This window comes from Drosophila ficusphila, unplaced genomic scaffold (genome assembly GCF_018152265.1).
Source record: "Drosophila ficusphila isolate 14025-0441.05 unplaced genomic scaffold, ASM1815226v1 contig_791, whole genome shotgun sequence".
NCBI lineage: Eukaryota > Metazoa > Arthropoda > Insecta > Diptera > Drosophilidae > Drosophila > Drosophila ficusphila.
This window is the reverse complement of record NW_025064737.1, coordinates 21,576,537-21,598,308: the sequence shown is the minus strand read 5'-3', so window position 1 is coordinate 21,598,308 and position 21,772 is coordinate 21,576,537. Positions and strand designations below refer to the sequence as shown.

General features: G+C 43.0%; 1 protein-coding gene across 1 annotated transcript in view; it reads right to left on the bottom strand.

The window, feature by feature from the left end:
• Positions 1 to 28: 28 nt before the first annotated feature.
• Positions 29 to 21,772, bottom strand: part of LOC108095776 (protein toll) — a 42,633-nt gene continuing 20,889 nt past the window's right edge. Inside the window, exons 2-4 of the mRNA XM_017197022.2 lie at positions 15,506 to 15,631; positions 3,515 to 4,776; positions 29 to 3,332 (exon numbers count right to left, since the gene is read on the bottom strand). Of these exons, the coding sequence (XP_017052511.1) occupies positions 1,259 to 3,332; positions 3,515 to 4,737 (3,297 nt within the window). The 5' untranslated portion in view covers positions 4,738 to 4,776; positions 15,506 to 15,631 and the 3' untranslated portion in view covers positions 29 to 1,258. The remainder of the gene's footprint in view (positions 3,333 to 3,514; positions 4,777 to 15,505; positions 15,632 to 21,772) is intronic.

Sequence of the window (21,772 nt, the reverse complement as noted above, 5' to 3'; positions counted from 1 at the left end):
ACAAGGAAAAATAAAAACAGCATCGAGCTAAATTTTTAAAATATATTTTATTTGCGTTGTATGTGTTTTTAATATACAAGTAGATTTAATTTACTCTATGCATTCCGAGTAGATGAGTGTGTCTGCATAAATTTGTAGGTACCTTAGGTATTACATATCAGAGACAATCTATAGCTTAGACGATATACACATACTTTAGCTTAATTACATTTACGTATCATAGACGATATTCATTTTTCATTTGAATGGGGGGCTAGCCTAATTGTTTGGTAGATGTGATAATGGTATTCCGTTCAGTAATGTCCTCCCTCGGTATGTACTTATTTATATAGCGTCATTTAAATGGGCGTGAGATTACAATTGATATTCGTGATAGTTGTGAGTAGGAAATTTGGTGCGATACGATAAGGAAAAGTACAAGAATTTTCGTCCAGCTTATGTACAGAGAGAGAGAGGGAGTCGTATGCAATTGAAGGTGAATCCTTAGGCTCTACATGTCTAGCATACATACATACATACAAAGAAGGCAATTTGTATATCATTCGGCTGCTTTTGTTTTCTTTGTTCACAATTACAGAGTCTATACTACTATTTGGATACGTCATATGTGTATTGCATGGGTCTACTTAATAGTAGGTGGCGTTCTAGCAAATAAAGAGAAGGTAGTTCGAAATAAAGCTCGATTTGTTCAAAACTCAGATTCCCATTCGCTTGAGATTCTGTTCAAAAGTAAAATATTCAAATAAAACAGGTCATTTCAATAGGTAATTCAGCATTGAGCTATTCTCAGTTTTGTTTGCGTCAGCTTACAGTAGTCCTAATGTAAAAATAATTGCTAAATAAATGAGATTTATATGTCTACAAGAGTCTGCACAGGATCTAGGCTAAGCTTACAAATAACACTTAAAACAGAGTGATGTGGTAAAACTAGCTTGTGCTTTTCCTTCCACACTCAAACTAATATTTTCTTTTCATTTTTCTTTAACAAAGGCCACATGAAATATTGAAATTTGAAATTTTCATTAACTTCTCCTGGAGCTCCTACAAGCGCAAGATAACTAAACCTAGAAGGGGCGACTCTAACTTGACCGAAAAACACGGGGAAATCGATATTCTCTAGACTTTTTACATTCAGCTGGGTGTTTTTCCTCCGCCTCGTCAGTGGCAGTGGTTTTTTTCTTTTGAACGGGGCTTCGCTCTAACGGAACAGTAGTTCATCGTCGGGATCGAACTGGAATAGCTCCGCCTTCTCCCAGTCCTATACGTCGCTCTGCTTGGCGTTCGTGTTGATGATGAAGGCGCCGTTTATGTGCCCATTGCCGTGCGACTTGCCATTGGGTGTGTAGAGGTTCGTCAGTCCGTTCTTGCCGTTGGCAATCATGATGGCCGGATGCGGGGTGACTCCGTTCAGCTGGGCCACCAGCGGATTCTTGGTGGCCTCCGCCGGCGGCGTGGTCAGGGGCGGCGTCACCGGCGACGGCTTGATCAGCTCCAGCTTGTCGTCTGTGGAACCTTTCAGCGCCGACTTGACCAGCGTTCCGTTGCCCATATTACTGCCACGCTTGCGATGAGGCAGGGCGTAACGCAGCCTGTCCCAGAACCACGGATCGCCCCACTTCAGGTAGGTGTTCATCTTCAGGTAGGCCTTCAGGTCCTCGTCCAGCTTCTCCACATCTCCGATGTCCGAGTAGATGATCACAATGACGCGGGCGCGTCCTTCGTCCAGGGCTGATCTGTGGGCAGCTCGGAATTCCATTTTGGACCACTCCGATTTGATGAAGTTCTGGCTGAGCACAATAACGGTACGCCGAGAACCCGCCACCGAGCGCACTATATTATCCGGAATAGGGGAACCGACCAGCCAGTCGCGCTCATGCAGACACAGTTTGTATTTCTGAGGACCATGTTCCAACATGGGCGCCAGGTAGTCCTCAATGAACATCCGATCGTTGTTGGAATAGGAAATGAAAGCGTCAAATAACTTATCCTTGTCCAGTTCCTCCTCCGTGACAAACCACAAGAAAAGTCCACGGTTATACAAATAGATCTTGATCTCTATCTGGTATTTGTAGTACAGAGCTGCAGTAAATCCGACTAAAAGCCCGGCTAAGGCGATCGTCACGGCCAGGGCTATAAAGACACCCCTTTCCTCCGGACAGATGTCATTTGTGGATAGCTCCACCATTCGAGTGGGCACCTCGGCGTTCACGCACATCATTTCATAGCGATCCGGGATCCGCTTGAAGTTATTCTGGGTGAAAAGCAGCAGTGATTTGGCAGTACAATCGCACATCCACGGATTTCCAGACAGCTTCATCGAGTTCCATGGCATGGTGCGGTTGAGATAACCCAAGACGGTGGCGTTCAGCGTTTCCAGATGATTCCAACTCACATCCAGGTGCGTCAGATTTGGAGGCAATTGCCCCACATCGATGTGGGTGAGATTGTTGCCGGACAAATGCAGACTAGTTACCTTCATGTAGCCGGGAGTGTCGCCAGAGGGCAGGCTAAGCAATGTGTTGTTCTCTAGATAGAGCTCCATCAAATCCAAGTTCTGGTGCAGTTCTGGTAATCTAGGAACATGGGTCAAGTTGCCGTTGTTACACTTCACCACTAAAGCCTTGTCGAATGTGCGCACCAAGCATTCGCAGCCGAGCGGGCACTTGCGATCTCGTGGATCATTGGATACATCCAGCGGGCAGGTGAGCAACTTTGGGTGCACCTGGCGGACAAGGGTATTCTCCAGGGACTTCGGCTGACTGCAGTTAAGTCGATCCGTGCGGAACCTGAACTGCTTGGCGTAGTTCGGCTTATGTTCAGCCCTCACCAACTGGACGAACCGTAGGAGCGTGCAACTGCAGTCCAAGGGGTTGTCATTGAGATCAAGATTGACCGGCACCGGATTGAATTCCTCTCCAACATCCACGTCTTTGGGCAACGAGATCGATCGAATGTTGTTGTGCGTTAAGTTGACGTTCAAATCGTTCTGTGACAAGAATTGCAGATCCTCGTATTTCAGGGAACTAATTTTGTTGTAGCTCAGGTCCAGTTCCCTCAACCTTGTCAGCACGACATTCCAGTCGTAGTAAATAACAATGATCGAGTTGTTGCGCAAATTGAGGGTCACCAGTTCGGTCATGTAGCCAAACGGGGAGTTGTTCTCGCCCAAACTCGAACTGCCCAGCAAAGATTGTAGCAGGTCAATTTTGTTGTGATCCAAGTGGAGGTGGTGAAGTCGACGGGTTCCAGCAAAAGCTCGGGTTTCAATGGTGCGTAAGAGATTTCTGCTCATATAGAGAGTGTCCAGGTTGCTCAGACGACTGAATAATTCACTGTAATTAAAAAGACATTCAAAAGATTAGTTAGCAATAAATAATAGAAAGGTTGTCAACAAAAAAAAAAAAACAAATTTTTTTAATATGATAAAAAACCATACCTGACTTCTTCCATTAAATTTATTTAATTCAGAAACCCTACCTTAAACACTAACTAATTAAGTTTAAATGTTGTTTACCTGCTGATGTTGGTGAGGAGATTGCCCTCCAAACGTAGCTCCACCAGCTTGTTGGTGTGCTCAAAAATAGAATCCGGCAGGTGGGTCAGCCTATTGTTGCTCAAGTCCAAGGACAGGAGGTTCACCTGGTGCTCCAGCAGATTGGCGGGCAGTGTGCTCAAATGGTTGTCACTCAGGGAGATGTTAGTGATTTCCGAGGAATGCTCGAAGAGATCACCCGGCAGGGATTCCAATTCGCATCTAATCCGAACGATCTTCAGTTCCGGCAGATTGGCGTATAGTCTCGATGGCAGTGTGACCAGCTTCACCCGATTGTTCATGAGACGCACCTCACTCAGGTGTTTGTTGTGCTCAAAGAGTCCCTCCGGCAGCGAACGAAAGCGATTGGCGCTCAGATTGATCTCAGTGAGATTTGTGAGGTGGGCGAACACATCGTGTGGCAGCTGCTCGATGCCGTTGTCATGAATATCGATGCCCAGCACCGCGGAGGCGCCCTCGAAGTCGTGTTTGGTCAGGTTGTGCAGCTGGTTGCTCCACAAATTGACGTGCCTCAGCTTGGGCATCTTACTGAAAATTGCGCGCGGCATCTGCCTCAGCTGATTGCTGCCGAATTCGATGGACTCGAGGCTCTCCAGGTCATCGAACAGGTGCGATGGCATCTCGGCGATATTGGCCCTCAGCTCCAGATAGCTAAGGTTACGCATATCGGCCAATAGATTACCGGGAATGTGCGTGGGTCGTCGGGCCGTGAACCGGAATCGCTGAAGGTTGTGCAGGCGATCCAAGTGCTGGCGGGTGATGTTCATGCCCAGGTTGTCGCTCTCGAAGATCAGCGTTTTGGGGGATTCTATGCCCAAGTGATCCAGAATACTGGCGATCGGCTTGTGGCCGGGCAGCATACAGCGTCGCATTTGGACTCTGTTTACCTCGCCGATCTGCATGTTCTTAGGCAACCGCTGGTATTCCGTGGTGTCCGTCACATTGCAAACAATCTGCACGTAATCATTGGGCTGAATGTTTAGCCTGAATGTGGGATACTCCGTGTTCGCCGGGCAGTGGATCTCATATTCTGACATCACACTGAAAATACAATGACAATTCTTTTCCATGCTTATTTCGTTACACGCATCCCGGCCGAAGGACGCCTCAGATCCTGGCCAATTTAATAGGTGCAGGATCAGCAGGAGCACACCCAGTTCATAAGCCATTTTTAGTTGACCCATGATGGCCTCCTTTTATGTTTCCTCTACTGTTTGTTTGGACTGAAAGCAAATAAATTAAATATAACAATTAACGAACGTGCGTAAGGAAGGTAATAATAAAAAGCTTAAAAACCTTCGACCTTTTGCGTTTCATAATAATTTAAAAATAATATTTTATGTTCTCTTGGTGTATGCACCATAATTAATATAATTTAAATGCAAAGTAAACTTCTTTCGAAGATTTTTCATTTGTCATTATGAAAATGACAAGCCATACCGAAAATGTTGGAGATATAATGAAAGGGCGGCGACTCGGAGGCGGAACGAACTTTTACGTAATTATATGGAAGCGAAATAAAAGGGAGCACAAACATTTGGCATTCCTTAATGGAATAAAGCTTGGCAAAAGTGCTCATTACACGGCGGTGCGTAAAGTCTTTTGAATGCGGCTTAATCAGGGACAGTTAATTAAGCGCGAGTCAGAAATTTTGACAGCCCGTTCAAAATATTTCATTAGCAGCACGCATACGCCGTGTGTACGCTGAAAATGAATTAAGTTTGAGTGCGGACGCTGTGGGGCGGAAAATCCCCACTCCTGGGCAACACAAAATCAAAAAGAAAAAAAAGAGGGACACACACATGCAGACGGCGACACCTAGCAGCGGCAACAATCCGTGTATAAATATGGCACGAGCACACATCCTTTTTGCTCCTCGCATCCTGGGCCATGTTGCATTTCATGGTTGGCTCACCTCGAAACCACGCCCAACTACTGTTCCATCGTCCTGCCGGAACATACCCTGTAATCCCGACTCCCCTTGTTCTGCTGTGTGGTGTAATTACGGTCAGGGAGTGTATAAAATTTTGTAAAACGCTCTCCTTGTTCGGATCTTCGTCCTGTTGCTCCTTGTGGACAGTGGGGCACTTTACGGTCTTTGTGCATTTAATGAATTTGTCATGCGCTCGAGTGCAGCATAATACGAGATTTTTGCTAAAGCTCTCCACCACTGGAACTTGAGCTACCAGTTAGTTAGTCTGTCGGACAGTCTGTCACTCTGCTCCTTCTTGAAGTCCTCTCTCTCAATCTGATGGTGACAATTTAATTGTGCCCATTACGAACAATTTGAAAGGAATTCAATTAAAAGTTTTTTGGCCTTCTAGCTGTCGCTACCCAAAAAAGGCAACTTTAGGCCATATTGCATTTACTGTCAACTGTCCCTGGCCGTCGTGGCGAGGAAAAAACTCTCGTATTTTTCGGGGCCTTCTGACAGACGCTTTTGAATGAAATTTTGATAAGGCAATTTAATTATGCGCGCCGTAATTTGATTTTCAAATTGGTGACTTTTCCTCATTAATTAGGACCGAACAATGATGAAATTTTGCCGCGTGCCCCCTGGCTGACAAGATTATATTGATTTTCAGACCCGCTTCTTAGTTGCGCTTTGTTGGCTCACAAAATTTAATCAACTTGGCCAACCGAAAAATCTGCATCTGCTGGCTACTTTAAGCGTCTGGATTTTTCATGAGAAACTTTGATTGGAAAAGTGATAGACAGGTTATTTGTTTTGAAAAAGTGTTTTGCTATCGAAATATTGCTGAATGCTTATGATAATAGTTATTGCAAATGGAAGGCATTGTGTGTGCTAAGTGTTTGCCAGCCATCAGATTGCAGATATCCCCTTAAGCCATTAAATGGCAGAGTAGACACGCTTTGTTGGTCCACAGGAGCGGGAATCCAACACCTTGTTTTTGGAACGCTGCAGCATGTTCCTGCTGCCCGACTTCAATTTCGCATAAAACTTTAAGCACTTTTCACCCAATGAGTGGTGGTGATGGTGGTGGTGCGCTCGTTTCACTGAACTACCATGGGCCACAGTGTTTTGCCTTTTAAATTTTCTTAGCCAAGTCAGCCAGCCATTCGGCGCTTTGTTGTTCTTGTTGTAGTTGCTGCCGCTGTTGGCTGCTTTTCTTGGCAAGATTTTAAACATTTATATTCACTTAGGAAAATTACTTTTCGCTTTTATGCCACGCTGGCCGTGTAAATATCCAGCAACGAGCTGGAACCTGGAGCCTGAAACCTGGGCTCCTTCAATCCGCATTGATATCCCGAGCGCGTTTTGTTTATGCAATCTAATCTGGGGCGAATTGTGCCCCGTTTGTTGACATCTCGCCTCGAGCGGAACCCTCTTGCCAAAGCAGTGCCAACATTTACTCTGGGCAATCAGGCCAGAAGTGTTGCCTTTGCTCTGGGTCCTGCCAATTAATTGAATCCTGCCCTGGCACCCAATTTAATCCCGCCTAGGCAATTAAAAATAATTGCTCATTTCACACACACACACATAGACACACATGCTAGGAAATTATGAAGCTACCTGTGTGTAAGCGTTACGCTCGATTTAAAATTTTGTCTTGTTTAATTAGACGCTCTCCTTCGTGTCGTTAATAAAGGTTAACGAAGTTTTGCCACAGCGCAGATTTTTCACACATTTTCACACTGAAACGGCACAGGATAGACGGGGGGATGGGGGAAACCCCCAATACCAGCACGTAACCGCACACACACACACACTCACTCACACACACATGGAGATTCACAGACATTCCAGTCGAGTGCGCATTTTTGCACTCACATGCTCGCTTCCGGTATGTAACGGTACTAAATTCATTAGGCACACTAAATTACAACCGCAGGCATGGCATGATGAGGTTGTGTGGGTTGAGTTTTGGGGAAGGACTCCTTCCAGGATGAAGCTCCTTCCTGCCTTCCAACCACCTTGGATTTTTATTGCCCACCCAAGGAGTACACAATGTAAGCCTTCTCGGGGAACCACTCACCACTCACCCACCGAGTGTTTTGGCGTGTGTAAGACTGATGTTTAATAGTCGCACCGCCCGCAGCTTGCTCTTGGAAAATTGGCTTTCGGATGCCTGCAGGAAGCAACCATTTAATGGTTAAGTTTTCTTAATGCTCCCACTGTCGGGATTACGGCAATGCCAAAGTCTTTAAATGGCGTTGACATATTGTTCGTCCTTTAAATTAATTTTTGCCATACAAAAACGCAACAGCAGGAGGATTTACGACTAAAATTGGCAGTACGCACATACACATTGTACACTCGCACACTCGCAGCGAACGTTCATCAATCAACATGACTAATTACTACAGTTTCTGCCAAGAGGCAGCAGCCTTGCCAAGTCCTAAAGAGAACCGAGAGAGAAAAAAACCAGAACAAGTTGTTTAACAATTTCTTATTAAAAACTTACAAATGCTTGAGAAAAGTTCTTACACGCATGTGAAGTGCGGCTGAAGAGGAAGTGAATGGGGAGGTCCTTCGACCATTTTCCATTTCCGAGCTGCTAGGAAACGGAAAGTCTGGCCAAGTGCGGTTTTTGTATACCACTGCACTGGCAATGTTTCATTTTCCCCTCCAACCCAATATGTGTGCGCATATGTGTGCGGTTGCTTCGTTGTTTGCCAAAGGATTTCAATTCCCCCAAAAACTTTTCCAAGTCTTTTGGCCCCATGTTTCTGGTTTTACAGGCATCGCCTCCAACACTTTGGTGAACAGGCAGTCGGGACATGTTTATATAGCCAGCCAGATGGGCCAATGTATTGCCAAACCGGAGCTTTAAGTAAACATCTGTGTTCTCCATCTCAAGATGTGTTTTGGGGGGCGGCGAGTGAAGAGTCTCTAAGCGGGTCTTAATATCGGAAAATTGGAAACTGTTCAATATATGTGATTGGCAATGTGGCAGACAGACCGTCTGTCCGATACAATGGCTGGCAGAACTCAGTGCAGTCAGTATACAAAAATATCTCAAATTATAGTTGCACATAGTACACTTTTATAAAACAACAGTGAATAAACTGAAACAACTTATATTATAAAAAAATTTGTAGTGTCCCTTAAGGGCTAAAATTATCAAAGGGCCTGCCATAAACATCATGTATAAATGAACAAATGTTGCTTTGTACTTTGTATAACCCAGTGATAAATGTAGAACATCTTCCAGGAATTGCTGCTCCAGCTAATTATGCACAAACATCGCAAGGTTAAGACATCCTTTGGCTGCTCGGATGAATTCATTAAGTCCGCCTCCATTATTTATGGCTTACACTTTCTGTAGAATTTTTGCCAAAGCGCATCAAAATTCCAGAAGGGCCAGAGGATGGGTCCAAGTCGAAAGCACTCGAGCCGCAGTGAGTTGAAAATATCTCGAAGCTGCTTACGCTGTAACGCCTCGGCGTTAAGTGCAAACCGCCGAAGGCGAGCTGCAAGTGCTCAAGTGCACAGCCGCGACGGATGGGTGCAAGAAACGCTGGCATTTAAATTTAAAATTTCTATTAGTAAATGCATCAGCACAGCTCAACTTTTCAGGAGACGAGGCGAACGAACGAGGAAACGAACGGGCCAGCAAAAAAGCCAACTTCAAAGTCAGCGACAAATCCATAAGATACTCGCCTGCTCATTACTCTTGCCAGCTGCACGGCTCACTGAAAGTTCAAGTTACTGCAGACAGAGCAGACGGCTAAGCAGATGAAAGAAAAGGGGTTAAGACCTGATTTGCGCATTCCGCCCCGGGACCGAGACTCCCCCACATATTCGCGAAGGGCCTCCTCTCCAGATCTCGTTGAAAGCCAGCTCATTGTCTGGGAAATAGAAAGGCACCAAGGCGATGATGCAGTTTTTTTTTCGCTTTTTTTTTTAGCTCTTTCCAAAGTGAGGAGAAGTCGCCAAGTGAAAGGCTTTGTAATGTCATTTGTCTGTTAATCATGTTGTCGTCCCAAGTTTTTCGCAAAGTTTTCAGCATAATGCGCTCGTGCCCGAGACAAATGCAAAAACTTGTTGAGCCGATGAAAAAGGCAGGAGAAACGAGAAGAGAGTAAAGGAGGGAGGAGCTCTTAAGGCAAAAGAACCAGCAAGCATGCGTGACGCATTCAAGTTTAATAGGCCCCATTGTTGTTGGCCAGGTCGATGAGGATGATGATGTTTTTGTTGCACAGCAAGCCAGTTGTTTGCCATGGCAGAAAACGCAGAAGCGCCGGTGGCCGATTGTTTATTCTGGGGCTCGACCCTCAACATCCCATCCACGGCCCTGCCCAAAGTCACTCAAATGGATACTCTGCGGTTGACTGCTCCTCCGTGGAACCTCCATCCACTCCATCAGGCCGCTTGCTCCTTGGCTCACTTAGCGCACATCCTGTCAGCGCAGGTTTATGCGGCCAGCCTTGTTTAGATTCGGTGGATGGGCAAACATTTAACGTAAATTGATTTCCACTCGCCAGGCGATGACGTACTGCACACAAGCTCGAGAGTATACAGGCCAAAAAAACTGAACCGATATCCTGAATAATCCGATTTTAAAGGAGATAGTTTTCACATTTTTTTAAGCAAATAACAAATCAGTATTGATTTTAGTTACTTAAGAGGAGGTTTTAAAGTATTATCTATGTTTTTTATGCCAAGTGTCGCATTAAAAAGAGATTAAAGTTATTTTATAACTTTAAAAGCTGTTTATAAACTTTTATAATATACAAAATCGGTTTAGGTTTTTATCAATTTTTTCCCGTGTGGGTGCACAAAGGTGGGACATCTCTTCGCTAGCTCCTCGGCCTTGCCAAGCTTCATTATTCCAGTACCATCAATCTCCCTGACCAAGTTCACTCTCCGTTCCACTTGCAACTTGTCATTTCCTTAAGCCCCGGAGTTGCTCAACTAGAGCGCTCTCCTCGGGCGGCTAAGTAAATTTATCTGCAACTTCCACACACGCACAGTCCATCACATAAATAAACAACTCGACGGGCGGAATGGGATTGGGATGGCGAAGCCACTCCGTGAGAGCTGGCTGCCGGCAGAATAGAAATAAAATAATAGACACCCAGTCCGCATTCAATTTGGCCTCACCTCCTTGAGCCGCTGGCATCGTAAATGAAAATGTCGTCCATTGCACGCTCGGCCAGCGTTCATTTAAACAGCATTTTATGGGGCAACGTATGTATCTAAGTGGCGGGCAGACCGCCGGCCCTCGTATTGTAAATAATACAGCATAATGCTGGCCAGCCCAGCAACCATTTCAGCCAACCCACCGACAATCCGCCAAGTGTGGCCAAATCCAAGTTCCGGGGGGACGCACGCGTACACTTCAATTACCAATGCGATGGAGGATCCGCAGGTTTTCCTTCTCCTAGTCGGTTGCCTTTAGTCTTTGGGGACTGGACAGGTTCTGCCAACTACTTAATTTTTCGTACCGCTGCATTCAAACTTTGGCTTTCGCCTTGTCCCTGTCCGCGCTGGGCATTTTTATGCTTTCTTGATTTCTATTTATTCTGCCTGTCGCCATCGCCATCGCCACTGCCACTGCCTTTGCCACTGCCATCGGCTTTTATTTGCTGCCGTTCTTGTCCGCTGTCGGCCCTCATAATTTGCGCTTTGTTTTATTGTATGCAGCTTAATTCGCCGACCCGCAGGCCCCCAAAACCCGTACTCCCCGGACTTCCTCTTTGAAATGTGAGTCACGTTTAAAGTTCTGGGGCCTTAAATGGCATGCTTGCCATGATTATGGCGGCAGAATCGCCCTCTGTAGGTTCGATGCCATATATAGCGCTAATTGTGCACATTTTGCGCTTGTTATAAATAAACGCACTCGACTCGCTGTTCGTTGCCCATTTGCCCATTTAAGCCCTTGTCGTTGTTGTTACGCCTTTTGGCCGGAGCGTTGGTTCGATTAAGTTCAATGGGGGCCATCATTTTTTGGCAGCAGACGGAAAACCTAAAATTGCATCGATAATTAAGACACTTTAGCAAGTTGCGCTGGCGCCATTTGCTTTTAGCTTGGCGTCGAGAAACTTTAAAACTTTTCTGGTGGAAATGACTTGAAGACTTTGAAATACTTGTAAATGATTCTGTATACCAATTAGAACAGATTAGAGTCCCAGGTTAAGTAAACAATTTTGTAGGTATGACTAGTAAACTTTTTTTTCGTTTTTGTAAGAACTTTAGTTTTGGTTTAATAAAAATATTTTGCTAACACACAACATATTTCCGTGTAACGCTTCCGAATAGCAGACACAAAATCCAAATCATTCCATGCGAATAGAGTTATCTGTGACAGGCTTAATCCCAATGCAATATTTATTTGTAAAAGCACAGTTTTGTGTGTACATGTTGCACAGATTGCCTTATGCAACGGCTGCCACACAGACAAACCGTTACCACATCCGATGAATGTCCGACTTGGTTTTGCAGTGCCCAGAAAAAAATTATTAAATGTCCTTCATTGTCGGCTCAAAGCCATACGATTTTGGCGTTTTTTGTCCCCATCCTGATTTTGGTTATTTATTGTTTTACGGTCTGTTTTCGGAATATTTTTTATTTGGCATTGGCCTCTGGGGTTGAGCATTAAATATGTATAAGTATTGATAGATTGGGTCCCGGGTTGATTAACATTTAAAATGGACGTATGTGTTGATATATGCTTCACACGCGCTTATAGAGACATTAACATTTATCAAAAAAACAAAAATAAATAGCTGGTAAGAGAGGGAAGTAGGCTGCTTAACATAAATTCGCCAATAGCCGCGAAAGCGCAGGATGAGCCCTGAGGACAATGCCAACCGCAATGGCGATAAATAAAGATTAAAATCTCTGAAACGGTCACAAAAGTGGCTGGCACTTCATTTCAATTTATGTACATAAGTATTTATATGCCGATGCTTTCACGCACACACACTCTCACGCACACACATGTGGTGTGCGTGTGGCATTGCGGCGATAAATCAAAAATCTCTGCCTACTTTTTGGTGTCATAAGGCCTTACTCCAGAACCCTGTCACAGGACCCAGTGCGTATATTTGTTTGCATTGCTGCCGCACACAATAAATGCAATTTCATGTTTCAATTGCAGGAAAAAAAGCGAGAATTAAAGTCAGCAGTTCCCTTGATGGTAGCTATAGCAAGAAAAACAACAACAACGAGGGAAGTTGTTGGCCCAATGGAAAATCAAAATGGCGACGACCAAGTGAAATCATTACGTATACGCAGCGTTGTATTAAAATTCACAGCGTGCCTTGTGATTTTTATGCACGCGTGTTCGCTCTGCTCCTTCGCCCCGAATTTTTATGGCCATTAAATCAAAGTACAAATAAAAGAAAGTAAATAAAAAAATTACGTTACTGCCTTGATAGAGGGCAGGGTGAGAACTCTGTAGCGTTGCCTTTTGGTTTCAAATGAAAAGCTGAAATCTTGTCATAAAAATGCGTGAATTCGTAAAGTGCACTTTATGCGCAACGTTTGTGAACTCCACTCGAACTTAATGAACGGTCCATGGGGAAGTCAGAGTCGGTGGCAAGTGCATAAAGAAAATAAGTAAATAAAAAGTTCTGATGGATGCACAGATAGTGGCGCTCTGAAAGTGAAAAGGGAAACATGTGGAATTCGCTTAACCTTGGTTGGGGCTCAAAAGCTGGGGTTTTTAGAGTTAATCCCCGATTTTTAAGTAATTAATTATGACAAGTTCCGGCTGGTAATTTCCTCTTAATTATACTTTAATATTTGAAACGGCAGCTGCCATACGCACATAAATATTTTGCATAGCTTCTGGCTGGAAATTTTAGCCGGAATGACGTGAAAAATGTTACATAAACAATTTGATGGTAATTCACATAATATCTGTACATTTACATATTTTGCAATGCGGCTGCTCCACATAGAAAATATTTTAGTTGCAGCACCGACATCATCAGGAGCAGTCAGCTCGCTTGGCTGCATTAATTGGTTTTTCGTTAAAACATTTTCTGGCTAAGAAGGGCAGAGATGGGAGGTGTTGAAACTATGTATTTCGTATGCAAATGCAAATATAATGAGCTTTAACTCGATGCCATGCATGCGCGGGTGTTAATTTTGCGTCTGTGCCTGTCTGAGTGTGTGCGATTATAATGCTGGGGAAAATATTTTGTTAATTTTTAATTTTAATTGCCGTCGCTTGTTTGGGAACTTTGTTTTATTTATTTATTTTCGCTGGTGCTGAATTTTGCATAATTATGTACTGGCAGGACTGTCAACATGGCAACATTTTTGAAATCGAAATAAACATTTTATTATTTATTTGTCAAATACAGAGTCGACGAGTTCGTTTCGCTCGGATTGCAGCGACACATTTGGTGGGTGTGTATTTATTTTTTTTGTTTTTTTTGGGCAGGCGTGTGACAGCGCATCAATTAAACTAATTGTGCATTTAAATTGGCAAATTATTGCCCGATCCTTAATCATAAATTATTTATGCAATCAATTTGCATAAAGTCAAATAAGCCGTGGAACATTGTGTTTGTCCTTTGCCACGTGGTCGCTGCATTCGATGGGGCAATGCAATTTAAATTTTCTATAGCCGCTTTGCTTATTCTTCAGCTGGGTGGAATACGAGATTAGGCTTTGGTCGGTTGGATCGGCCAGTGCTTTTATTTTAATTTGCGGTCAGCAACCGTTGCCGTTGCCGTTGCCTGGTGAAAAACCAATTAAGTGTTCTCTAAAGCTGGCGTTTTCTAGGGGCGCGTCAAATTGAAAACCATGCGCGAAATTTAAGCATTTTTCACCAATTTTTTTGCCACTGCAACCATTTCTGGTTGCCAGTGCCCGACTTTTTCCAGTATCCGTTGCTAACTTTTGTGCAAATTTAATTAAATTCTTCAGCTCTTTGAGCCGCAGGGTGGCACCCTTAACGCATAATTTGTCTGCTAAACCGAGGAACTGTGGTAAAAACAGGAAAACTGCAGCTAAACAACTAAAAAAAACGTATTCGAACGACCATTAAATCGTAGCATACTACTGAGCCAGCGATTTTCGTTTTGTTTTTTGGTGATATTTAAGGGTTAAAGGTAAGCATATAAGTCTCAGTACAATGATTTTTAATCACAATAAACAAATGACTTTTTCTTTCGTTACGTAACCCTTTAAATAGATTTTTTCCCTTATATGTATATAATGATATGTTTTTTCAAATGCATTAAATGCCGCACGCACTAGTATTTACTAAAAAAACATTATTAATAGTTGCTGCCGCCGCTTTTCAAGCTTTTCAGCCATTTTTTGCTCACTTCACCACGTTTGTGCTAGACGTCATAAAAGTGCCTCTGAAAATATTTAAAAAGTGTTTTTCCTTATGCAACACCAACGACAAAGTGTTTGTGGCGTATGCGTATTTTTTTATGGTCCTCTTGTTGACATTTAAAAAAATAGCTGTCACAATGCATTTTCGCATTTTGCATTTCGCAAAGAGCGAGAGAGAGAAATAGCGAGAAAAAAGGTGGCAATAAAAAAGTAACAACAAGTGCCAAGGAGGCGTGTGTGTGGGTGTATAAGTGTGCGGTTGTGCGGACGACAGTGAGTGATAAAAGTTATGAACTCTTCGGGAAAAGTGGTGAAAAATTTAGAAGCGCTGTGTGCTCTTTTTGAGTGTTTTTCTAGTTTTTTAGTGTGCTGCACATTTATGAAAATAATTGCGGTTTACATTTCTGTAATTTTTTGCTTTGTCTATTTCCCTTGGCATTCCCGTATTTATTTAATGCAATTTATTTATATTTGCAGCTTGCTTTATGCTCGATTAAACAAAAAACCGCAAAAAAAGTTAATTGAAAACTGAGCTGCAATTAAAGGATGCAATACTTAATGATATTTAAAAAAATGAATGCCAAAGAAGTGTTCTGTTTATCAGTCGACGGACATAAATAACAATTTTATTATGAATGTTTATAAAGTGCGCTATGAGATCCGTGATAATATTTATTTTCACTCACCTTGCTCGGAGCTATCCTTGCCGCGTTGAGAAAGAGGAAACCTTATCCTTTTCGTTGGATCCTGCCTCCCACTACAGATGCAGCTGCAGTCCGTGGAACATTTTTAATGTGTTTTTAAGTAATTTACTGCAACGAAAAACGTGAAAAATATGCAAATTAGTTGGGGGCCAAACAAGGGTAAGAGTGAAAGGGTGGAGTCGGGCATCTTATTAGCATACCAAATGACTGGTTGGGCCATTTCTTCAGGGACTTTTCAACTTTTGAGCCTGCTAGACAAGTGCCCGGCATATGTGTGTGTGTGCCTGTGTGTGTATCATTATGACACTAATTATGTCATACATATGCAAAAGTGGCAAACAAGCCGTGTCCATGTGAAGAGTGTGTACATGACACGTGTGTGTAAGCCACTTAAATTTCAACGCATACGTAATGCCTATTCATGAGCGATGTCGCCCCCGTTGCAGCCGCTTAAGGGCGTGGCTGGATACGTATGCTTAATTTAATTAAGCTGGCTGTTACTTAGAATTTGCAATGCAAGCCATAACCGTAAACAATTTGCAAGTCAAGAGCGTATAATGCAGACAAGAGGCGGCCAAAGGATCGGGATGGCGACTGAGTGTTACAACTTGACATGAATCCCTGCGGAATGGTTGCGAAAAAACCCTCCAAAAGAATATTCAAATTTCTGGAATAATATTATTCAATTTGTCCTGCATTTCACTCAATCGAATAAAATGGGAAAAGCGTTCTTGTTTGGTTACGAAACAGTTTCAAGAAAATAATTAAGAACTAAGCCCGGATTGCAAATAAATAACAAATTTCACCCCGAATGGCAGCCGGGGTGAAAGTGGCAAAGGTCTTGTCCTGTAATTCGGTTATTTCCTGCCTGCCATGTGCAAAACGGGTTGGGGAAATAAACTTGGCAAATCTACATATTTGAATACATTTTGGACTCTGCCATAAATAAGGAAACATCTTTGTGTTTCTTTGTTTATTTTGTATGCATGGCCGGCTCTGGTTCACTAAATTCATCAGCTCATCTCTGTCTGTCGCTCTCGTGTGTGTCTGTTATTTTGTTATTTTATTTTGAGGCCCGAAATTTTCTAATTGCACGCCGCATACAAATTGCCAGTTATCTAAACTGACAACTACTCAAGAATTTCTAATTCAATTGCCTTTTTGTGCAGTGGACAAGGATGTGGGCCCAAAAATGAATGAATACCAAATATGTTGTATTTTCTCAAATATTTATTTGACTTTCCATGCTTTTGGTTTGGACACATCTTACGATTTGTTCACAATTTTAAGTGGCATGTTTAGCAGGGATTATCGAAGCATTTTGTTCACCCAAAGACGATGTATTTTTTTCCAAGCTTCGACAGCTATTGCTATTAATTGAAAGGTCGCACAGAGAGCAAAAAATGGGTTATTCCCCTAAATTAAAGGTCGTGGTCTCGAAAATCATCCAATTAAAATAGACCAATAAATGTATAAGTTCCATTGTTATTGTCCACATAAATCTAACATTTTTATTGAACTGATATTTTAAAACATTTATTTTTGTCTCGCAGTATCTCTTAAAGGCACAGAGAGCAAAAAATGGGTTATTCCCCTCAATTAAAAGTCGTGGTCTCCAAAATCATCCAATTAAAACAGACCAATAAATATATGAGTTCCATTGTTATTGTCCACATAAATCTAACATTTTTATTGAACTGATATTTTAAAACACTTCTTTTTGTCTCGCACTATCTCTTAAAGGCATCACATGAATGTGGAGTTTCTTAAATTGCTGCGATAAATGCTAGCACTGTTTTATCTACTATCTGCATGTATCGCGTTTATGGCAGATATATATCTGCTAATTTGCATAGGCTGTAAACCGCAATCCCTGACTGTTGCCACATAATGCTCCTGCATTCGTATTCAGCCAAGCATGCGGCAACATGCATTCAGACCGGGCCCAAAACTCCCCCCTTTCGGCTGTCTGTCAGCTCTGTCTGGCTGCATTTTCATATTGAAAATCACTGAAGTGGCAGACCAGTTTCCTTCCCCGCTGCGCGTTTTGTGTGGCAATTTCGGTTCTCTTACTTTACGAATGAAAGATTATAAAAAAGAGCTGAGCGCATTTTAATTTTAATAGACATGGGGCTGGGATCCGCTGCTCCTGCTGCCTCTGCCGTCGCTTTTCCGTTGATGTTGCCATAATGAGCACTGCTTAGGGCAGGCAGCTCTCAATGGATGTTAATAAAAGTGAGGCAGCCTCAGTTTTTATTGCCCTCCCACCGGCGGCCCTTTCGCTGCATCTTCTTTTTGTTAAATAATGAAATGTGCAAATGTGTTGCCACGTTGCCAGGCAAACCCACACACAGCACAGCAGAACACAGCACATAAAAAAAAGCATATGCATATGTATCTTGTGGATGCACGCGCTCCGCTTTTTTTTTTACATAATTACATAGCAGTCTCCCCCAAAGCTTGCCTTTGTTTTTATGTTTAGTTGCTAATTTATTTGTGTATGCATTTGGGTCTTTCATTCATGCAACTCCGGCTCTGTTCTTTTGTATATGAGTTTTCAGCAATTTCTGCCTTTGTTCGGCACATTTAGAATGTAGAATGGCTGTGCATTTGTAATTACTTCAATTGCAACTCCCTCAGTATCTTTTACACATGTTTCATGGGCATAATTCGCGCTTGGCTGACTTGGCCGGGCTGTAGCGCAAAAAAAGCCTTTTAAATGTTCGCCGAAACGATACTGTTGCCCTGCTTTGGTTTCCAGCACTTTCTAAGCTTCCTCGGCGGCTTTTTCCTACTCGAGCCATCATGGTTAGCTGAAGTTCTTTCCACAGTTGCGGGCTGCTTTTTACCGTTTGTTGCGGCTTCGATTTCCCATTATGCTGAAGGTAGGAAAAAGAAAACTAGTTCTTGTGCGGCGGCTCCCTCGCTTTTGGTTTTCTTTTCTAATCACGTTAGCCAACCGCAGCCGGCGCATTGAACCAGGAAAGTAGATTTATGCATTGTTCTTGCTGACGTTCTAGGTGTTGTTTGTTGTGTGTTGTTTGTTGTGGTTGCTTTTGCTGTTGCTGTTGCTAGTGACTGCTGTTTGTGCAGCGTGTTAATTACGTTCTTCTTCGAGTGGAAAGTCGATATTGCCATGTTGGCCAGGAAGCAAGTCGCACGCATTTACCACAACAAAGTTCCCTGGGAAGTTGGCCGAGAGCTCTGCTTCATTTTCCGCACGCATAAATCATCTTTTATTAGCATTAACACACGATGAGCAGCGGAGTTTCGGATTTCACAAGCCAAAAAAATTTATTTGACTTCAGCTGCCGGAGTTTTATTCTTTATGCTTTGCATGTTCAGCTTTAATTGAAATATATGGCTGACCTCAAAAAACCAAAGACCGGGCCATTTCTCACAGCACGCAAAGGATCGTGCATATATACGTGTATAGTATTTGTACGAGTACATCACTTTCGGGTGTATTACACTTGACCTTTGGCCGAATAAACTTATTCGTAAAAAGGAAAGCAAAGGAAAGCCTTGAAAAAAAATTTGTGTTTTCTCTTAACCTACTTCCCTAAAAAAATTACTCAGCCAACTGAAAAAAAACGTATCTGAAGGATACAAAAAAATCTTTTCACTTTTGTTGCTCCGTTTTTCGTGTTCCGTTTCATTCCGTTTTTTGTAATCAACAAAGTTCAACGCTGGCATATAAATATTTGCATGGCCGGGACCAGAAAGGAAGTTCAAGCAAGAAGAAGAGAGAGGACTTGCCGCGCACTTATTATTATATACGAGCAACAACAATGACAACACCAACAAGACGGGCAGCTGACGCGTAAATGTGCAAAAGCTTTAAATTAAAAGTGGCGGAAGGCCGGGAATGGAAATGGGATGCTGCTGCTGCTGCTGCTGATGGTCCACTACTGTGGGTCTACTGTGGGTTGTTGTGTCAGCTGTCGTTGTCTGGACTTCATTTTATGCGCTGACAATTTCTCATTATTAAAATTACAGCACCCAGACAACAGGAGAAAAGAAGCTGCAAGAACGACGAGGAAAGTTGGTTACTTGGGAAACAAATGGTTCTATGCTCTTTCGAGTACGTTAATTTCCTTATCGTTATCAATAGGTTAATGGAAATTAAAACTTGTGAAATTTATATTCTTTTGAGTAATGAGACTCCAAGTCATTTGTCTATTAAAATAAAACTTCCATAAATTAAATGCTTGAGTATTGAGAATATCCTATTCACGTGTGTATATATTTAAGTAAAATATCTACTAAAATTTTTTTTATCGGAAAGTTTTAAATTCACTTCAATTAAATTTGCTGTAATTATTCCATTGTTACCAACATCACCTCCAGACTTAACAACCTTCTTTGGGGAAATGAAAACGCGAGAGAATGAAAAGGAATAAACAAATTATCTCCAGTTGTGTAAATGTGCAAATAATCACTCCCTGCAGCTTCTTTATTTCACCTGCAGCGCTTGCAGCAGAGCACTCCTCCTATAGTGCGGATCAAATGGAATATTACCTTTCGATCCGCGGAGGTGTGCTCATTAGTGCTTCTGATCCATACCTCCATACAGCTCCTGGCCATTCGGTTGCCATTCAGATGCTATTCAGAATGCGTTCGTCTGTCAGCTCCGCGTCATTTGGCTGGCATATTTGTGTTGGCTACATAAATCAGCGGTCGCATGTCATTAACTTGCGATAAATCTGTCATAAACAATGCAACACATAAATTGCCGTCGATGCCGAGAGGGCGGGGGGTGGTGGTAATGGGTTCCATCACAGTTGGAGGCGTGGCAGTCATCATCGAGCCAAACAATGTCGAAAATGCAAATCAGCACAGTACACTCTGTGTCTGAGTGGGTGGGTGGTGTTGGGTGCTTGCCACGGAAGTGGGTGGAGTGCCCCAAAGGGGCGGAACTTTTAGCCGCTGTCGCGGAAGCGACAAAACGGGCGACATTATGATGTTGACGAAACAAAGGCTCGTTTGTTGGCCTCTGTTTGTGCGTAAGCGGTCGATACGCGTTTGCGTGTTAATTCTGTTGATGTTAAAGCGATTTTAAATTGATGCAACAAACCTCCATTTGCCTTACCAAAAACTAAAAGCCACATGAACTGTCATTTTTGGCAGCCCTCTTCGTGAGTTTAATAACTTCATTTTTTAATAGTTACACCACATGGTCTGTACTTAAATTCACCAAAATAAACACACTGGTCGTTGCACTTAACAAATTGCAACGCAGTTAAAATTACAAACTGCAAAGTATTTGGCAACAGCGAAGGCAATTTCGTAACAAAAGTCTTTTTCACCCATTGAAGGAGTAGGTTGAGAGCCATAAACATGCAAGGGCCATTACACATGGGCGTAGGCAGGGGGTTACTCAAATTGGCCACTTTTTATAGAACAAATCATTTCCCTTTACTATTTTTATCGAGATCAAAATTGGTTTAAGGAATTGATTTATAAAGATTGATTTATTTAACCTCGGTTTTAACCCCCTTTTTGGATACGCCCCTGCCTTTGGGCGGCGATACAAATCTGAGCAATGACGTGGGCTAAAATGCTTCAATTACAGAGAAGTTTCGCTGGGTGCAAAACTTTGCGGTTTGCTGCCATTGTTTTCGTTATTTGCTGCTGGCCGCTGCTGGTCGGCTGCATTGACATGTAAATGACCTTTAATTGATGGGCTCATGTGGCTGGATTGAGTGCCAGCGGGCGGCGGAGGGAGAAGGGCCAAAGGGTAAGGCGTCCAAAGAACTCGCACATGGTAATTTGCATTTTGAAAATGCCGCAACTTTTGTAACTTTATGTGGTGGCCTTTTCGCCATCGCCTTCGAGGGTCTGTCCCTCTGCTGCTCCTCGGTGCGTCCGTCCGATTGTCCTTCAGTCCTTCTGCCTGTTTGCCCCGTTGTCTGTCAGTCTGTCTGGCTGGCTGGCTGGTAAAATATTTATGTTGCTTCCACCCAACTGATTGCGGCGAAAAAGCGCAGCTCGGCGAAATGAGAATTTATCGCAAACACATAAAAAACTGCTACCCAAGCCCAGTACATATACGTATATACGTATACGTGTGTGTTAATGGCTTTTTCGTGTCAGTGTATTGGTGGAGCAGGGGAAATGGTCTTCCGTCTCTGTCGCACGCCTGCACTTCCGCCGGAAGTTTGCATGTTCCTATATCATTCGCAAGAATCTGAAGCGCGCTTAAAAAAGCTGAAAGGCAAACGCAGTCACAGCCGTGTTACTCTCACC